The 20,349-nt window shown below is 43.5% G+C and overlaps 1 protein-coding gene across 3 annotated transcripts in view; it reads right to left on the bottom strand.

The window, feature by feature from the left end:
* Nucleotides 1-6,102: 6,102 nt before the first annotated feature.
* Nucleotides 6,103-20,349, bottom strand: part of PARP8 (poly(ADP-ribose) polymerase family member 8) — a 207,817-nt gene continuing 193,570 nt past the window's right edge. For 2 of the 3 annotated variants that reach the window (XM_084833190.1, XM_084833192.1), the window contains 7 exons: nucleotides 20,044-20,156; nucleotides 19,757-19,829; nucleotides 18,178-18,247; nucleotides 16,157-16,233; nucleotides 14,627-14,696; nucleotides 12,730-12,814; nucleotides 9,124-9,541 (listed from right to left, as the gene is read on the bottom strand). In XM_084833190.1, the coding sequence (XP_084689316.1) occupies nucleotides 9,439-9,541; nucleotides 12,730-12,814; nucleotides 14,627-14,696; nucleotides 16,157-16,233; nucleotides 18,178-18,247; nucleotides 19,757-19,829; nucleotides 20,044-20,156 (591 nt within the window). In that variant the 3' untranslated portion in view covers nucleotides 9,124-9,438. Of the gene's footprint in view, nucleotides 8,367-9,123; nucleotides 9,542-12,729; nucleotides 12,815-14,626; nucleotides 14,697-16,156; nucleotides 16,234-18,177; nucleotides 18,248-19,756; nucleotides 19,830-20,043; nucleotides 20,157-20,349 lie in introns of those variants that run through there. The other variant, XM_084833191.1, reaches the window with a different exon arrangement.

The raw sequence follows: 20,349 nt of genomic DNA, 5'->3' as shown, positions 1-20,349 counted from the left end.
ATTCAAATGAGCCCTGCCACACACACACACCCCAGATAGAGTGAACCAAAATGAGCTTCAAGGTGAATTTCGGGGAATTTTGGTGAGGTTGAAAATGGCTGGTTCTCCCATCCCTAGTGTTCAACTTGTTCCACCCATGGCTTTCCCCCTACAATTCCTCGCCCAGCTGCTTCACACACACACCCCACACACAATGCAGCAAACATACATCCTTGGAGCTGAGAAATTTGCAAGCGATAATAGCAGGCCAAAGAAGTCTTAAGCAATTCCCTACCAACCTCCACTTTCCACCGCAGATCATGTCATCTCTCCACTGCTTTGCAGCTGTTCTCTGGCAATCTGGGTTTCCAGAGCCATATGTACTGTTAAAACGTTTAGTACAGCTCATAAGTGAAATAGCGTTACCCTTATTTTCGCCGTAGTCTGTGTAAATCTTTACGTAGACTACCTGTGCCCAAATAAGGAACGCAAGTGGTGGTGCCCATGGGCACTGCCATTTGCGTACGCGCTTCCCCCCCCAAAGTCAGCCGTGATAGGCTACGTAAAGATTTACATAGCCTATCACAGCTGACTTTGAAAATCTAGCCATGATAGGCTACGTAAATCTTTACGTAGCCTATCACGTTTTTATTTTTTACATAACTTTTTTCTTTCGTGGCCGGAGAGGCGGGGCGCTCCCCCCAGGCCAGAATTTCGGCGGAGAGGGATGGGGCGCCTCCCCCCCAGCCAGAATTTCGGCAGGGAGGGATGGGGCGCCTCCCCCCCAGCCAGAATTTCAGTGGGGAGGGACGGGGCGCCTCCCCACCCACCAAGAATTTCGGGGGGAGAAACGGAGCACCTCCCCCCCCCCGAAAACAGCTGCGGGACCAGGTAAGGGACTTTCGTCCATCCGTAGTTTAGGACGTTAGTGCCCTGTATGAAGCCCTGGAAAGGATCCCTAGTTCAGGACAGGTCACACTTGTTCTAAAGAAGCAAGAGTAAAGGTCTCAAATTAGTGTCTGCACAATTCAGCACGAATTGCAGAATTCTCTGTTGGATACTTCAAGACAAGCCAGTACAAATGATCTTGCTTAAAGAGCCCACTTGAGATAATTCATCTAGGACTATCAGTTCACGGCTAGAATGTTTGTTTAATGTCTCTACCACCTTCAGATTTTCCTTACTTGGCTAGGAGTTTTGGGACACCTTCTTAGAATTTAATGTACATGGAGAGAACTGGGAGAGGGAAAACTAGAATGAGCCATGGCAACAAGGACTTGATGTATCCAAACATTGGGCAGTATCCAATAGTGTCATTCTGCAAACTCAAATAGTGCTAGCAGAGCTCTGCTGAATCTTTCCATTGCGCAAGCATTTGCCCATTAAGCTTGTGAAATGTGTTGCACAATGTGTTGTACAAGAGAGTTATGTGAAATGCATTGTACAACAGTTTGCACAAGCATAATGCACAACCATTTGTGCAACCGTGCTTGTGCAAACCTAACATTAGTTGGATTTTCTTGCATAGTTCAGAACCTAGTTTCTGCTAGTGAAACATCATTTGCACTAACAGAATGACAGTTGGATACTGCCCCAAATGAGCTATTTTGTTCAGAGGTTAGGATGGGAGTAGGTTTGCTAACATTTCAACCAGCCCCTGTTGATGTGCTTTTAACTGCAGTTCAGTATGTAGGAATTAGCAGGGGAAACTTTTCAGGGCATGTAGAAAAATGTCACTGACCTGCGATTTGCTGCATATCAAGTCTTTGTTAAAGACATAGCAGTAGAGTAGCATGGAATAGAATCTGCATTAACTAGTGTGTGTAAATACACTAGGAAAATAGTTTTCCTCTCCTCTTAGGTCCTATGTGTAAACAAGGATTACATTCACCATTTCTACAGTAGTTCCAGTGAATCAAACTAGACTAAACTGGAATAAAAGATCCAAGTTCTATTTGTCTACCCAAACAGAACATCTTTGTTAAATAAATTAAATAAAATCTTTTATTTACTTATTTATTTATTTATTTAAATTATTAATCGCCCATCTGGCTGGTCACCCAGCCACTCTGGGCGATGTACAACATATAACAAAACAGTTTAAAACAATAAAATTCTACAATAAAAACATTTTCTAAAATACCCTAACCCACCCCAAATGCCTGCCTGAACAACCACGTTTTTAATGCACGGTGGAAGCTCATTAAAGAGGGGGCATGATGGAGTTCCTTAGGGAGGGAGTTCCACAGAGTGGGGGCCACCACTGAAAAGGCCTTCTCCCTCGTCCCCACAGTCTAGCTGTCCTGGCTGGTGGGACAGAGAGAAGACCATCTGAGGCTGATCTTGTTAAGCGGCCTGACTGGTGTTGCTGGAGGCACTCCTTAAGATAGGCTGGGCCAGAACCATATAGGGTTTTAAAGCTCAAAACCAACATCTTGAATTTGGCCCGGAAAACAACTGGTAACCAGTGCAACTCCTTCAGCACTGGAGTGATGTGATCTTGCCGGTGGCTGCCTTTAATCAGGCGAGCCGCTGCGTTCTGTACCAGCTGCAGCTTCCGAACTGTCTTCAAGGGTAACCCCACGTAGAGTGCATTACAGTAGCCTAAATGAGAGGAGACCAGAGCATGTACTACTGATGCAAGCAGATGGTCAGGAAGGAAGGGGTGCAGCCGCCGTATCGGATGGAGTTGATACAGCGCTGTCCGGCTCACAGCTGACACCTGAGCCTCCATGGACAGCTGGGAGTCCAAAATGACCCCCAGGCTGTGGACCTGGTCTTTCAAGGGTAGCCGTACCCCATTCAACACCTCTTGTCTCCCACCAAAAGTACCTCGGTCTTGTCAGGGTTCAGCTTCAGCTTATTCCTCCCCATCCAGCCACTCACCGTCTCCAGACATTTGGACAGGGATTCTACGGCCAACCTTGGTGAAGATTTGAATGAGAGGTAGAGCTGCATGTCATCCGCATACTGATGACACCGCACCCCAAACCTCCTGATGATAGCCCCCAGCAGCTTCACATAGATGTTAAATAGCATCGGGGAGAGGATGAATCCCTGTGGCACCCCACAAGTGAGTGGCCACGAGTCTGAAACCTCCTCTCCCAGCGCTACCCTCTGGTACCTGCCGGAGAGGAAGGACTGGAACCACCGCAATATGGTGTCTCCAATGCCCAATCCCTCCAGGCGGTCCAGGAGGATACCATGGTCAACGGTATCAAAAGCCGCTGAGAGGTCGAGGAGAACAAGGAAGGAGCATTCACCCCTATCCAAAGCCCTCCTCATATCATCCACCAAGGTGACCAAGGCTGTTTCTGTCCCATGCCCAAGCCTGAAGCCCGACTCAACAAAAAAAATCTTGGTTGGATTATGGGTGTAATCCCTTGTGTACTGGTCACTTGCAGAAACTAGGTGCAGGACTACAGCCTAAGTATCACCAGGCTGTTCTCCTTTCATCCTGATGTAGTGCTTGTAATGAAGACTTTCAGCAAGACATCAGATGAATACCTCGGACCAAATCAAACATACAAGGCATAGTACAGTCCTCTCATATGACTGTATCACCTTAGAATAGACAGAGAGAAAGCTAGCCTGCCCTTTTCTTTGGTGTGTACTATTTCCACATGCAGGGAAAGTGATTTCCGTTGTGCATTCTAGAGCAGAACACTTTTGGCGAGGAACCTGTGTCACATCAGTGAATCCATGTTTGAATTGGTTCCCAGTGTTTGGGGTCCTAAAGAGAAAATCAGAAAAGCAGTGACAGAATCTACAAGGAGCTTCTCCATTGTAATACACATTGAAACAAGTGGGAATTGGCCCCAAACACAACATTTACAAATGAAACTTGAGCCTGGTAGATTAGAGAGAGCTTTAACATCAGTTTCACAAGCAGGAATTCCACAGGTGAAACATTCTGCTTGTCACCCAGATGTTAAATGCACAGGGGCACTGCACCATAGAAAAGTTGGCAACTATTTTCTTTGTTCTGTTTTTACAGTGCTACCCCATCACTGAATTTCCCACAACCATGGCCATTTTTGGAAGAATCTACACACAGTTAACAACAACAGCTCTCTAACATTTGGGGCATACTGAAAGGATTTGCATCTATTTCCTGGCAGGACTCTTGCATCTTTAAACAAATGAATGGCGGCAGATATTCAATGGTGAAGAGTTTTCTCCTGGAACAGAGATCTTGAATTTTGTGCCCGAGATGCAGTTACAAAACTCACAGCAGCCTGAAGAATGGTAGCAACTCTGCTTACCTTGTGCTGCAAATTACCCAGATGAATATTATAAAATTCCTCTGCTTTCACTCGGGACTTCATAGGAGCTATTAGCAGTGCCAGGTATAATTACTGGGGATGTGTAACTACATTGTCCCCTCTTATAATCTCTTAAAATTGGGCATGTTGTGCAAAACAGGAAACTGGGACACTGAAGGTGCAGTATATAAAACAGCATCAGCACAGGACAGGGAAAAACCTAGCTCCTATTATAAGATCATAAGAAAAGCCCTGCTGGATCTAGTCCAATCAAAGCCCTATCTAGTCCAGCATCCTGTTTCCCACAGTGGACAACTGCATACCCTAATGGGAAACCCACAAACAGGAACAGAGGGCAAGAGACCTCTCCGTTGCTGGCCAGCCACCTGTATCCAGAGGCATGAAGATGGTATGAAATGTGTGCAGAAGAGGAAAGACTATGTGCTGGATGTTTATGAACAAGTTATAAGTAGAATTCTCATTTTAAGTACACTTCTGTCCCAGAGAAACAAACCAAGTCATACCAAATGCAGCATAGCACTCAGGACACTGTTGCTAGATCAACTTCACATGCAGCCACAGCACTATCTGGTTGTCACCCAGTTAGTCTTTCCTATTCGATCAGAAAGAGCTACAAGGTTGGCTTTGCCCATAAGGTTGTGTCATTCTTTCTCTCTCTCTCTCTCTCACACACACGCACACATCACTGTCACATGAGGTCATACCAGGGCAGCAGTTCCCACACTGCTGGGATGTGTGTGATGGGAGCTTCAGAGTAAGGTAGGAAGGGGCACCCTGACAGCAATTAATCCTAATATTCATGGATGCATCAAAGGTGGGAGAATGAGTGAGCGGTGTAATATCATTTTTGAAGGAATGCTGGAGAGATGGTAGATATAAGTGGGGGAGCTTCGTAGAGCTGGATGTAAGGGATGAAAATAGCAAGGGGTGGTTCAGGAAGGTTGGGTGAACCTGCAGACAAGATAATTTTAGCTACTCCCTCTTATAGCCAAAAACAACAGAAACCCATTCATATCTTCAAGGCTCCACTGTATTGGCATTCACCCACAAAGACCCAGTTCACAAGATCACGGTGGCCCACGGTGGCTTGAAAAAGCTGCGGTGTATGGTGGGCAGTTTTTGATATTCAAGCTGCAGCTGAGGCTTGTCATGTCATCCGAACTGGGTGGTGGGAGTTGTGCAAGGGTTAAACAACCTTTGCAAACCCTAGAACAGGCCATGGGTTATGTGAGGGTTGCTTAACCCTAGCACAACCCCTGCTGCCTGGGTTCAGATGACATGACAAGCCGTGGCTTGAATATTCATAATAGCCACCTGCACGTGCCAGCTGGTATTTGCCACAGCCCACCGTGGCTTAAATAAGCCATGGTTGCTTATTTGATTGTGCAAACCAGCTCATACTCAGCCACATCGAACAACCTGAGATTGATTGCAAGGGTTGTTCAGGCTGATCATTTAAGACCACATATAAGCTTGAGATCCATATATGTCATCTTTTTGCAACCATTGGAGCAAACAAAAAATAATGGAAAAGTTCAGCAGTATTTGCCCTCCCCACCCTCCCACCCCTATTCTGGCTGCTTTCCAAGAGAGAGGAGGCTGTAGTTCTACAGACACCTGGTGATACCATTCCTGTTTTAAATTTGGTGGCCTTCTATTGCAGTGTGCCATTACACTTATGAGGTAGTAGACAAGGAAAAGATGAATTTGTGGGGGGTGAGAAATATGAATTTGTCAATACAGCCAAGCCAAGTAATATTGCCCAACTTTTATTCTAAAAGTGTCTGTGTCCCATATGCATGTTTTCATGTGTATATGTTACAGTAGGTGTCAGAAACTCAGTTAACATTGGTGTTTATTGGCAATCCTTAGTAAACAAATGTCAGAAGTGTTTGTTTTCAATATTTACAAGCTAACTGTAATAAATATTCCAATGGGAAATGAAGATGAAATATGTCAGAATTTTCAAAGTGTTCCTCTGTCCTCATAAAATCTTTGGACTTACTGGTAAATGTCAATGTTCACAAAGTTTCTGCCATGTACAGTAATGTACAGAACACTTAAGATGTCCAAAAGCCATTGTATCCATCCATACAACTCAGCTCAACATTTTGCAACAATAATTAAATGCTGAGTTGATCTTGTCTATTCTACTATGGATCCTCTATTCTAAAGTTCTAAGAATCTTCAATGAAGGATCCAGCTAGTTTATGAATAGATTCAGATGACCACATGATGCTTAGAATTATCATGATGCCCTGGTTGTTTGCAGCTGTCATTACACAGTGAGAAGTTAGTGATGTGCTCTAAAGTCAATCCTTTTGTCAGTAGCTATCAACGAGAAGAACATTCCCATGTGGTAAGATTATCCCTATGTGTAGGCTTTGAAAAAATATTGCTTGAATCCATTGTAAACACGCTCCTATCATGCAACATCCAACTCACTTTGCCCTGTTCCCTAAATATAGCTAGGGGCTGGCTCACACCCATAAGATGTTGATGACTACATTAACTGATGATGCCTATGTGTGATTTGGCATTCATAAATATAACATGGATATAAATATAAATGAAACTGATATGACTGGACATCACCTCAGACACAAAGCTTTCAAATGTGGTCAGTTCATATATTCAATCATGGGTTCAGTAATCAAGAGGAAAGCAAGCAAGTGATGTATATGAATTTATGAACCAAGCTTAGGTTTATATGATGGTTGATGATTCTACCTATTCATAGCCTCTGTTCTTGAACAGTCTGTATAACAAGGGATATCCATGTGGAAGGACTTATTTGAGCACATTCCAGACAACTGATTACTGAGGTGACCATAACATTGGTGCTCATTTTTGTGGGGTTTTTCGTGCTACCATTGACATCTTTCTGCTACAGTAGCTATGCCATGCTCCTCCCGCTAACTCATTTGGACTATCAGCAATCACAATTGGTATGAACTGAGTCAGCATGCCTGTCCCTTGCAAACACTCCATCTGGAAGCATCCTGTGTGTTAAAACTGATATGAAGAGTAGTCACCAGTACCAAATGTGCTTCAGTACCGGAGCTCACACAGTATGCTATGCAAGGGTTTCCATGGATGCCACAGTCAACTGAGCACTCCACTGTCCCATTTATTCTACTGAATGAGCTTTAGTCTGGCATCTAGGAAAGCACATAACATTTAAGCATGTTAAATTAAGCCTAGAATGAAAAATTAATTTGTAAGGTCTCTCATGAGGGAATGCCCCATTGCAAGCTTCCCAGCCAATTACCATATGGTTGATCAGGAAAAATGCATTCCGTTAGGCATACACTATCTTACTTATTAGGTCCTAGTACTATGAGGCAACATCAATATTGCTATTGGCCATTTCTGCTGAATTCTAGTTTTGGTTATTTGTGCTGCTAGGAAATCTTTTGTTTCAACGCTTGTTTTTTCCATCAGTCTTTAATTCTGTAGAGATGAACCCACAGCTGATTTCATTGCTGTCAACAATGAACACCAAAATAACAATCCTGAAACTGACTGACAATAGATGCTCAGCATCTTGTAGGATTGGTCCCGAGATGTGACTGCCACCTTACTTCCATGTTATTGGATGAAACAACCTCAGCGTCTAATTTGGCACAAGTTGTGCAGCAATTCTCACACTGGACAAAAGTGTGTAGGTAATACATGCAGTGGGTGCAGGTGGAAGCCTCAGGTTGTATCCAATGCTAGTCCTCCTTAAAGTAGTTCCATTGAAATGAATCAGGCTTAAGTTAGACTAACGTTGCAGACAACCACCCCCCTGGGTCCATACTGCATGTGGATTCTTCATTGTGAATCAAGGCCTATGTAAGTAGAACCTATTCATATTACCTGTCTGCCATAACAAAGGCAGTGGATGAAGGTGGCCTGCTTGCGTGGCCCTCAATTCACATTAAAAGTCTATATGCAATATAAGAGGGCATGTGAGCACAACGCTCAGTTCTGCACCCTACCACACATATCACCTACATATTGCATGCGTACCAGCTCCACAAATTTGACAGATGTGGTTCTTTCGCTTTGTGGATGCACAGATTAACATAAAATGATAGATTCAAAAGTACATTTCCACTGCAAAAAAAAGAAAGAGAAGAATGGTATCAGGTTCAAACTAACTTGGCAATCGGAATACATTTAGGTTCCTATAGACACATATGCCTGTCATTAACCACATGGTCATTGTCATGCAACTCAAGAAGAAACCAAAGAAGGCAGCTGAACTTTCTGAGCAGTAGGACTCAGTACTTCACCTAGGCTAATTTGAAAATTTCATGAAGACAGCATTGATCATTCAGGTATTTATCAGCCCCTTATGCACTGACCAACTGTCATATTTGTACCATTTAAAAAAGACAGCTAGCAACTACTTAGCAGTCTTTCTTCAAAAGAACTGAAGAAGGATGTATTGGCCAGGATTTTTTTCTCCAAGAATTGCATCTAAAGGAATTAAACTTGTACAAAACCAAATTCATGCTCTTATGCCCATCATTGATAAACTAATCATTTTTATGTTGGCACATAATTGTCAGAACAACAAAAAGGTTTTCCTCCTGCAACATTTTGGATCCTGTACATGGTTTGTATATAGCAGAACGAATATATTACAGCTAACTTTTCCACCATATTCAATTCGTTCCAGGCAACCAGTTTGTATAGTGTATTAAAATGTGAATATTCTACTTATTGCAAAATATCCTGTACTATGTAGGTTTCCGTTTTAAAAAAAGAAGACTGTTTTCATTTGAGTTGTTGTAAATTTAAAATATAGGTATACAGTACTGAAATGATGCAATTCAAGTCTTTAATATAAAAATATCAGCACAAAACTCCTTTTCAAATTCTGTTTATTGTGAACAACCGAAACGTCTGTTTTAACTGTCAGCTGTATTGTATCAATAGACTTTGTATCCCTACAGTTTCTTGCTTGCATCCCTTTTAGGGGTGTGTGTGTGTATATATATCTATATCTATATATAATTTCTTTGTGATAAGAAATGCTAAGTAAGAAAAAAGTATTCAAAGGGTCAACTTGTTCAGAATAACAATAAATTAGTTTTTCCCCCCACATCTTCTTCAGTTCAAAATCCAGCTTTGAGACTGAGGAAGGATTCCAAATCACATCAAGGAATTAAGAGTGGTCCTTTTAACCAGTAGCAGTTTGATTACCAATGACCCGGAGGATCTCTTTATGAATGCTTGGCTCTTGAGTGTTTATACTTGTATCACCTACTTGGCCATCTTCATAGCTAAAAAAAAAGTATACAGAAGAAAAAAATATTTAATATTTTGAAACCTTCCATGTTATGAGAAATAATTTGATCCTCCACCCTGTAAATGGTTTGCACTTTGGGTGGTGAAGAGAAGGAGTTGTGCCAGATTTTTGTGTTGCAACAATATACAGCAGTGAGGCTGGAAAACAAAGAAGCAAGGAGTTACTACAGCATGGAGCTGTAGTAACCCTATGCTTTCACTGTCTCGCACAGCTCTTTGCAAGAAATGCTGGAGCATTTCTAGGAAAGGCCCATTACCCTGGCGTTACAAAAAGCAGTGAGAGGCAGTGATGCCGTGGGTTCAATAGGGTCAGATGCCATGGGGCTCATCAGGAACCCTGTGGATCAGGCACTGACTTAGGGATGTGCGAACTCACTCCCGTCCGGGTTCTTCGGATTCCTGCCCAGCCCCTGCCCCCACTCACTGGTTCCCAGACTGCGCTCAAGTCCCTCCCACTCTTGACAAGCAGCCTGCACTCATCCCAGTGGCCTCATTGAGCTCTGCAGTCACGATTTCTAAAAAAAAAAATGGTGATCGCAAAAATGTGCATGTTTTTGTATGTGCAAAAATGTGCATTTTTGCGAATGCGCATATTCTTATGTGTGAAATGTGCATTTTTGTGAAGGCACACATTAGTGTGTGTATGAAAATGTGCATTTTTCATAAAACACGCATTTTCACGCCAGTGCAAATTTGCACATTTTTGCAATCACCATTTTATTTCTCAGAAAATGGTGACCACGAAGCTTGACAAGGCTGCCAGGGTGTGTGCAGGCCATTCGCCAAGCCCAGACAGGGGGCAAGCAGGGGCAGAGGCTCAGCAAGCAGGGCTTGGGGGTGCAGGCAGGAGCAGGTCTGCCGGCTTGTCAGACTGAATTGGGTGCCCGTGCCGTCCCTACGCTGACTCCCTGCACCACTGGGACTGCTGGTTGGAGTAAGGAACTACAGGCAACTCTACCCAGCAGCCCATAATTCCCCTTGTTTGGGAAACCAGGTGATGCTGGAATGTCAATCAGGAGAAATACATGTGCAGACCAGATTGATTTCCCTCAATCTGGACAACAACATGTCATTGGGGGCGGGGTGGGGGGACCACTTTCTGCATCTTTTGGCTCCCAGCCAGCATATTTCCAGCCTGCATTTTCTCTGAGATCCCTGCCAACCCTTTGGCCTGAGTGCCTTGACAGTCAACCTGATAGGAAGATTATTAGGACCAAACAACAAAGATATGTGCTCAATGAAAATGAACCTTCCCCATTTGTGATAGCATTGATCCCTTTTGGAAAACGAGGCTGGAAAGGTCTGTTGAACTCCAATGTGTAATGGTAAGGACTACCCTCTTGGTTGACCCAATCCACTGGTGAACTGCTACAACATGTAGTACTGTACCCTGCTGTTGAAAGCACTCTACAGACGCTATCCTGTAAGAACAAGGACCTTATGAAAACAAATTTCCTGACCTTGCCCTTGGATGGTGGCAAGGTAGCCTCACTATTTACTATAGACATGGAGCATGTTCTAAACTCTCAAGGTTGAGAGTCCAAATAATCTTCTGATGAACTCTTGCATATCACTGAGGATTCTGGGACCTATTTCAGAGTATACCTTATTCTAATGGAGCAGTGGTCAAGCCTTTTGGTGCTCACGGTCATGCACAAGTATCCCACAAGACACATCTATGGCTGGATATTGCATGGAAAGTTCAGTAGTGGTGGAGAAGCTATTGTTCAGGGAAGTTCATCTGCCATGACTGATCTCCACAAAGCAGGGGTGCAGAACCTCTTTCAGCCGAAGGACTGAATTCCACTTCAGAGGAGCTGTCTAGGGCCACATTTGAGTGGTCAGTGGAGCCAAAGACAAAGGGGGCAAGACCAAAAATATCTAAAATACCAGTGTATTTTAGATTAAAATGCTTTTAGAATGGGGAAAAACTGTATAAAAGCTGGGAAGGGGCAGGGACGGGAGAAGGGGGTAGGGCCTTCTGGAGAACCCTGGAGGACTGGACTGGGACTCTGGGTCTGTCATGCCCCGACTGGAGGAGTCCTCCTCAGAGGAAGAGCTAGAGGCCCCTGAAGCCCAGGGTACTATAGACCAGGGACTGCCACCAGACCCATAGAAGCCTGAACCCTCGGGGGAAGTGGCTACAGGGCCATCCCTGTCAAGAGAAAGGGCCTTGCCTCTGAGGCAGAGGCTGAGCCAACCCCTGATCCCTGGGAGCGTTGTCGTCTCAAGTGACAGGCTAGCAGCGCTCCTATGTGAAGGAGTGCTCGCCTGCAGCAAAGGTCTCTTCAGGATAAAGGGACTCCCTCAGGAGTAGGCTCTGGAAAGGGAGCTTTGATTGCTGCAGCTGAGCTCTGGGTGAGCTCTGGCTGCCTTTGGGCTTAAAAGCCCTCACTGGAAACCCAGCCAGTGTTGGATCAACTTGGTCCATCCAGCCTCTGCTGTGTACCTTGCCTCATGAATTGTGCTCTGTGGCTGATGCTCTGTTTCCTGACCTTTGGGACTGCTCAAGGACCCTGCTTCTGGACTGTGTAAAGTACCTGACTGATTTACTGTGTTTCACTTCTGGCTTGTTATCTTGACTACTCCTGCTGCTGCCTGATCCTTGTTGCCTGCCTGCCTGTGTTCTGACCTCTGTCTGGACTTCGACCACTGTTGCCTAAACCTCCTTGGACTGAAACTTGTGTGCTTGGCCAACTTAACTACTCTATTGCATAGCTCCCTGTACTTGCTTGCAAACAGCCAAGACTGAGTCTAGAGCAGGACAGGGCTTGATGTTCTGCCATAAAGAATCTCTGAGAAGGTTTTGAGTGACCTGGGTGGTTCCCCAGAACATAGTTTGAAGACTGCTATCCTAAAGGCTGTGGGGGTTTAAGTGAAACCGAAATCACAGGGAAAAGGAAGATTCCCAGGCACAGAATAAGACCTTGGGAATAGAAAAAGAAGGGGGGGAAACCCTGGCACTTTGTCTGATAAGGGCAAAAGGCAGGTAACGTCCTCTGTTGTTTTAGCATGCTGTTTAATAGAGCTTCAGCTACTGAGCGGTATAGAAATTTAATAAATATTTTTGTAATTGGGGGGAAGAAAATGTTAAAATGTTAAATGCAAGTTACAAGGTAGTCAATATAAGAACACTGTACAGCTGAAAGTCCTCTGTACTTACACAAAGAAGAATCTTGTACACACATGATCCGTGTTGGGAACTACCCATATCTCCCCATGTTTGTGCAGATCAGGTGAAGTTATCACTAAAAGGAAGAGAGGCATGTTTGAAGGATGCAGGTTTGGCGATCTTGCACAGAAAGAGTGTGGTATTTTAGAAGAGAGATAGGCAACCTTCTTGAGTCATGGATATATTTGGCAATTTGAGAAACTTTCCTAGACACCTTCACAAAATGGCTGCCATAGGAGGCATGGCAAAGGACAAGGAATCTACCCCAAAGACTGAGTACAAGGCAGAAGTGGGGTCAGAGCCCCAATGCACTACACAACTCCTTCGAACCTACAGTTGTCAGTACCAATAGAAACTTCAGAAAATGTGTTTGTTAAACAAAAATGGGAGGGGTAGGGCCTCTTGGTGGGCGCCAAGAAAGCTGTCTGGGAGCACACTGGTGCCCATGGGCACCACATAGCCTACTCCTGTTTTAGTGGAATGTATTCATATTGTATAATTCAAGACAAAGTTCCAGTACAAGGCAGATATTCAGAATATGCCACTTTAACCATGACTTTATTAGTTGTTGCCAAGTTTCTTAGACCACCACATTAAGGTCCTCTGGCATGTAATGCTGGGTTAGTTACATATGCAGATAAATGTAACTTGAAGAAATTGGACACTTTTATCAAACAGTAAAACAGACCAAATACTTTATATATATGGAGAATAATGTTTATTTTTGCTTTTGTAAAAGATCTTTTTTTAAAAAACAGGATTGTGTACAAGAGCCATTAACTACATCTTTGTGTTAGTCTGCAACTAAAGAATGGATTTGACTGAATACAATTTACCTTGTGGGAAAGCAACATACAAATTCAAGTCTAATGACTGGACTAAAGCAGTGTAGATAAATCACTTGCTGCTAGCCCAATATCTGAAACAAGTAATGGCTTTTCAGAGAAAGGTGATCACACGGTATCTAAGCACCTCCTTGGCATTGCACCCTACCCTGATATCCAGATGGGCTGATTTTGTCCAGTATATACAACCACCTCTGAAGGGATGAGAAAAAGTGTGGAAAGTATTTCCTCTCACTATGTCAATGCATTAAGGTAGCACAACAGGTTGGAAAGTTGAGGGCTTACTTCTGCTGTGTCCTAAAGTAACTTCCTACAATTTCTTTCTTTTCCATTATCACACTGTTTTGGAGGGATGTCCTTATCCTCAAACGTCTACTACTCATGGATTCTGATATCTGATGGGTTACTATTAAAATGATAGTGGCATTAACTAACATTTATTTTTGAAATAAACACAGCAGCAACTCCTTGCTCAGGGAGGCAGCACTACTGAGATATAGCTGAGATATAAATACAGCACATAGTTAAACTATGGAATTGGCTGCCACAAGATGTAGTGATGGCCACCAACTTGGATGGTTTTCAAAAGGGGTTAGACAAATTCCTGGAGAAGTCTTCAGTGGCTACTAGGCTTGAGGGCTATGAGCTACCTCCAGTACCTGAAGCACTATGCCTATGTACACCGGTTGCTGGGGAACATGGACAGGAGGTGCTGTTGCACTCATGTTCTGCTTGTGGCTGTCTAGTCAACAGCTAGTTGGCTACTGTATGAACAGAATGCTGGACAAGATGGACCCTTGGTCTCATCCAGCATGGCTCTTCTTACATTCTTATGTTCTATGCTCTTATCTATTCTGGAAATTCTACTTTGGTGATGGTGTCGAGAATTCTTGGTTAGAGCTCCCTAGCCTTCTCTCACCAAACTAGAGTTCCCAAGGCTCCCTGCGGAGAGAGAATTATGAAACCAATTTAACTCTGTGCTGTAGTTGTTTCATTCTGACTGCAGGAAGAAAACCTGCCTTAATTTCTGTTTTTTGGCTTACCTTCACATAAGGCTATACATTTTAAGTTTCGGCTTTGCAAAAATTGAGACTGCTGTCCTTTTTTCTGTGACTGTGAAAGAAAACAAATATTGGAAGAAAATGTTATACTAAATAATAAATGTTGACTAAACATTGACTATGTACAAAGTTGCATGCTAAAAAGAAAGCAAGACAAGAATACTTTTTAAAACATATGGCAATATGCAATAAGGCTGCTCGGACTCGGCTGGTTCTGTTGCACTCGCAAGACACACCACTTGTGCAACAGGGCTTTTGCACTTCTAAAAATTACTCTGGAAATGACCAGAAATGCTCATTTCTGGATCAGGACAGGACAGTGGAGCTCCCTTCTGTATGCTACACTGACCTGTGCCATTCCAGAAATGAGCAAGTCCTCTCATATTTTGGTTATTTTTAGAAACGCAAAAGCCCCGTTGTGCAAGTGGTCACTCCCGCAAGTGCACAGGCAAAATCGGATACTACCCATAGTTAATAAAGGATTTATTAATAGGTTCAGTTGACATATTCTTACTGGAAGCATTGATATAATCTCTATTTGGAAAGCTATAAACATTTCTTTATAATATTGCTCAGAACTGTCAGTTCAACACCCTTGTCCAGTAAGAGAGCCAATTTTTCCCAGCATTATGAAGGCTGAATAATGTCCTTATAAGAATCATATATTTTCTGATGGACTAGTGAAAGGTTCCAAATTAGGATCATATCTGTGACAGCATAAATGAGAACTTTTATAAATCTCTTTGCCTGCCAACCGAGTATGGGATATTTGAACTGTCATAAGCCCATCTGGTGGAACTGTATGAATGTGTGTATCAGTTGCAAAATGTATTCCTGGGTAGGACTGGCCTACAAAAGTAACACATCAATGGGCAAGAGAAGAACGGCAGTCCAACAACATACAGGATTACTCAGCTGAAGGAAAATATTTGACATAGGGTTGTTTGTCAGTAGGGATGTCGTAAAGGAACCAAATGAGTTCGGATTTTTATGAATCTGACCAGTGGATTCTGCAATGGACCAGCTTCTCCTGTCAGGCAGGTTTCGTGGACTTGTGGCCCATTTTCTAACCTTCGGGAATTTTGCGCAAATTTCACCGTAGAAAAATATGCAAAGATTTTTTTTAAAAAAATGGCCAAAAATGGGCATTTCCCCCATAGGTGAAAGCGTGAAATGTGCATTTGGGGGGAATTTGCGCATTTATGCATGTGTGAATTTGTGCAGGTGTGAATTTGCACAAATTCAGAAACTAAAAACACCCTAATTCAGTCAATGGGCTGAAAGCTGCCTGACAATCTGCGAAACTCAGACTGAGTGGATTTTACATAATCGGTTCATCTCTAGTTGTCAGTCATCAATGCACTGCCCTTCTGGATCTGTCCTTCGTCTCACATCATCACATGTGTAAAGGAGGCACTGTGGTTAAAGAAGGCTCACATCTAATGCATGCCCTGAGCTAGCAGGGCTGTAAAAAGTAAATGTCTTTCAGAAATGCTGCATATATTCCTTTACCTGTAACACATTGCTGTTTTTACTGCCCGAAGCAGGCTCATCTTTAGCTGACACCTTCTGGTGTTTCTTGTTCATCCCTAAAGACATTAGATTTACATCAGACATACTGGTGTGTAAAATGTCAGATGTTCCACTTCATATACGTGGAGAGTGCAAGCAGATATGGATGTCTCTGCCAATTCTTCTTTCAAGCAACCAACAATCCTAGCAATTTAGCACCTTTTATGCCACCAACTGAAATGACACAATTATACAGTATTCTAAAGCCTGTCTCTGCTCCCTCATACACTGGGGAGCCATGTCATGAGGTCAATTTAAGATTGAGTTGAAACTCTTCTGGACTTCATGTTAATTAACATTTGTGGAATGAAGGGTATGTGTCCTCTTAGATCTGCAGCCAGTTTGAGATCAAGGGTAGGGGTGACTACAAGTGGGGATGCCACAGGATTTTACCCCCAGCCAGTTCCCTGCCAGGATCTTGAATACAAGCTATGATGGAATTGTGTGAGAGAAACCTTAGATTTGCTAACGTCAGAGAATGCTGCTCCTTCAGCCCATAGATTGCTCCAGCCCAAGTGAGGGACAGAGATATATAGCCAAGACAGTGGGTCAATTTGGTAAAGTCTGCAGCCTGCCTTAAAAGGAGGTACCATCTACCCTCCTCTGCAGCAAAAGGCCCTTAAACTTCCCCTTGTTTTTGCAGTGTGGGATTAGCTAGTCATCTGTTAGGGCTAAATTTTTTGTTTTGTTTTTTTCCTGGGGAGTGCCTATTTCTTGTTTACAGGGGTATTTCTTGCAACTGACACTTTGGAATGCCTTTTGTGAACACGTCATGCTACAGGGATTCTTGCAGGAGGTGGACAATCTGGCAGACAGCTTTTCTCAGTCGCGGCTGACAGGTTCTGTGAAGGGAGGGAGGGAGGGAGTTAAGCTGGTGAGCACCTGGAGACATCTTTATGGGGAAGGGTCACTTATCTGACCAATCTCTCACAGCCAACTGGCTCTAGGGCAGGGCTGGGCAATGTCTGAGGTTCCAGGGGCCATTTAAGCAACCTGGACCCCTGCTGTGGGGCCCCAGTCTGCAGGATGATGCCAAGTTGTGGGGCGCTTCTCCCAAATGTCCAAAATTGCTGGTTTTCCACTGAAAATTCAGTGGCAAACTGATCCATAGTGCTATAATTGTTAAACTGAGCTAGTTTCCAAGCTAAATGTGACCCTTTTGGTGCTCCACTGCAGCTACGGAGTGCCAATTGGACAAATTTAGCTTGCAAACAAGAAAAAAAATGGTGTTTTGGACAGTCTGCAGCTTTGGACACCTATGGATGCTATTAAAAATGAGGGGCACTTGGGGGGGCATGGGCGACACACATGCAGGTGATATGGTGATATGGGGGTGGGGAGCTTATCTTGGGGTTTGGTGGCTTCGTAACATTTAAGGTTGTCCATCTACTGACACAACTTTAAGGTGAGCAGGCCAGGAGAACTATAGATCAGTCCTTAGAGTCAGGATGGAGTTGTCCATGTATGGTAGACAGCGGAGGATGTTTTTTGCCAGCTCTTAAGAAAGGGCCTATACCGTGAGGCTGAGTTAGGCTGTTGTTAATATATTCTGCTACTTGCAGATCCCTGTAAGTTAATATAGGTAGGCGTGTGTGTGCGCACTCACATGTATGCATGGACATAAGCACAATAGGAATAATCTCCTCCATTCAGCCAAAAAAAGCTGTAATGTAATAACAATAACCGCAATATAATAAAATAGCTGTAATAGCCTGATGAACGTCATCAGATTTCCCTGTCATATAGCCCACCTCTGTGCTAAAACTAGTTGGCCTCCACACTGTAAAATTTCTTTTTCAAACTTGAGCTTTAATTTCTGTTACAAGTACAATCTTCTTCCAAATACAGAATGAGGAAAAGTGTGTCACTGGCTTATTCAACAGGTACATTAAAAAAGCACTGCACACAAAACATTCGCCCTGCCATATCCCCTCCAGCGTAGATTGATTGATAAATATCACCTGAGTAACCGAAAGATATGCTTGACAATGGACTAAGGTAAATCCCACTTCCAAACATTGCACCATGGAGCTGCGGGGGTGGGGGTGGGGGAGAGAAAACACCAAAAAGCTTGTAAGCCATTCTTAATTTGCTGTGTTTTACAAAATAAGAGCATGGAATATGTAAATTATTCCAATCTCATCCCAACATTTGAATTGATAACATTTCCACCAATGTACAAGAAGCATACTATACATGCTAGATCAGGTTTTCTCTGTCACATGTTTTCTTCATTGCTAGAACACTGGCAATTCTAGGTGATGTTATCCAAACCCCTAGTTTGATAGTAGTGGCTAAGATAGCGTATTGTTTTAAACTTTAGTTGCATTGCTCACTTACTGTCATCCACAAAGGCTTCCATGATGACATGATTCCCTAACCAGGCTTCCCCAACCTTTTTGGGTCAGTGGGCACATTTGGAATTTTAAGAGTGTCATGAGTGCTCTCACAAAATGGCTGCCATGGGGGAGCTGCCCATTCATAAAATGACCACCATGGTGGGCATGACCAGCCACAAAATACTCATTTCCCAGAAGGCAAACTGGTGAGACTAAAAGGAAAGTAACTATCCCAAGATCCTAAGTATAAGGCAGAAGTGGGGGCTAAGCTTCAAAACACAAAACTACTCTTTTGAACCCAAATAAACATGGCACAGGCGGGGAGCCCTTTGCAGAAGTGGGGGAATGCCAGCCTCCCAGTTAATTAAAAAACACACACAACAACTTTACAAACAGTACAAATCAGAAGGGGCAGGGAGCCTGGAGGTGCCAAGAGGGGTGATCCCAACCCTATTCTAACCCAGCCTATAGCTCAACTAGGGATGCTGTGGGAGTCCAAGAGGGAGGTGTTGTCTGGTGGACTCAACCCGCTCAGCTTCCCATCCATGGACTGCTGCCACTTATCCACCATGTTCAGCAACCTGGTCGAGCCGGCAGGCAGTCCACAAGCACTCCTCAGCAACCCGCAATTTTGAGTAAAAATGGCAGCTCATTGTTTTATGTAAGAGACATTTTACATAAATGGCAGCCGTAAAGTGGCTGTTTTCACAAGATCACAGGTGTGAATGGTCCATTCACGCCTGTAGTCTTATGTAAATGGCCTCTTTATGGCCACAATTTAAGTAAAATGTTCTTTACGTAAAACAACGAGCTGCCATTGGAGTCAGGCAGCCATACACCACTTGCTGGGTGACTGTGGACCACCCGCCAGCTCGACCAGGAAGCTGAACATGCTGGGTAAGTGGTGGGGGTCCAGCAAGTGTCACACAGGGTGGGCACGGGGTGGTTTGCCCATTCCTAAGGTCAACCTAAGCATGTGCAACTGAAACTGCATATTTCAGTTTATGCTTCTCTGCTAATGCACTTCCCTTCCCTCATGGTACATTCTGCTTACCCCAGCTAATAAAACACTGTCATTCCTCTTTTTGCGCAGGTATTCTAGAAAACTGTGGATCAGGCTACCTACAGCTTACCTAAATGACTCATGCCCAAAGCTGTCTTGAACAGGCACCCCATATATTTTGCTTTTTTATTTTTTTACCTGCAGCCTTGTATTGGAAGCCACCACTAAGCCGTTCCTCAGGATAGAGTGCCAGTTTTCAATGTGTGACCCACTTAAAAACAAAATACAAAGAGAGAGAGAGAGAGAGAGAGAATTAGTCCTGTTATGAAACAACCTAGTGCAATTAGCAATTTCTCTAACATCATATGCCCAGAAAAGGAAACTTCTGCACTTCAGAATATTTATAAGGGGGGTGGGGTTGTTCAGTTTTTGCTTGGTTGGAAAGATTGGGATTTTGTGATACTTTTATTCATATCAGTACTCACTGAAATGCAAAGGTGCTTCCATAAAGATTTTTAGCAGCTCTGAAATTCGATTCTTTGGCTGGTGGACTGCTGAGCAGAAGAAACTGATGTGGGGTGTGCATAAATTTCAATTGCTGTAAAAGAACAGGAGCAAACGGGTAAAGCCATATTAGTGATTCAAATTCTTATGAATTGAGCACGCTCCTGGGTACACTAGAACTGGGATAAGAACAATTTTAAGGACCAAACCATGTACAAAATGGGAGATCTGTGAACAGGATCTCCTGCTTTGGAAAGATCAAACAAATCAGCTATGCCCATTCCTCC

This window comes from Heloderma suspectum, chromosome 2 (assembly GCF_057233095.1).
Source record: "Heloderma suspectum isolate Gila_16-S chromosome 2, 16-S_ref, whole genome shotgun sequence".
NCBI classification, from domain to species: Eukaryota; Metazoa; Chordata; class Lepidosauria; order Squamata; family Helodermatidae; genus Heloderma; species Heloderma suspectum.
Note: the sequence above shows the minus strand (reverse complement) of the source record. Positions and strands in the feature narration are given on the sequence as shown.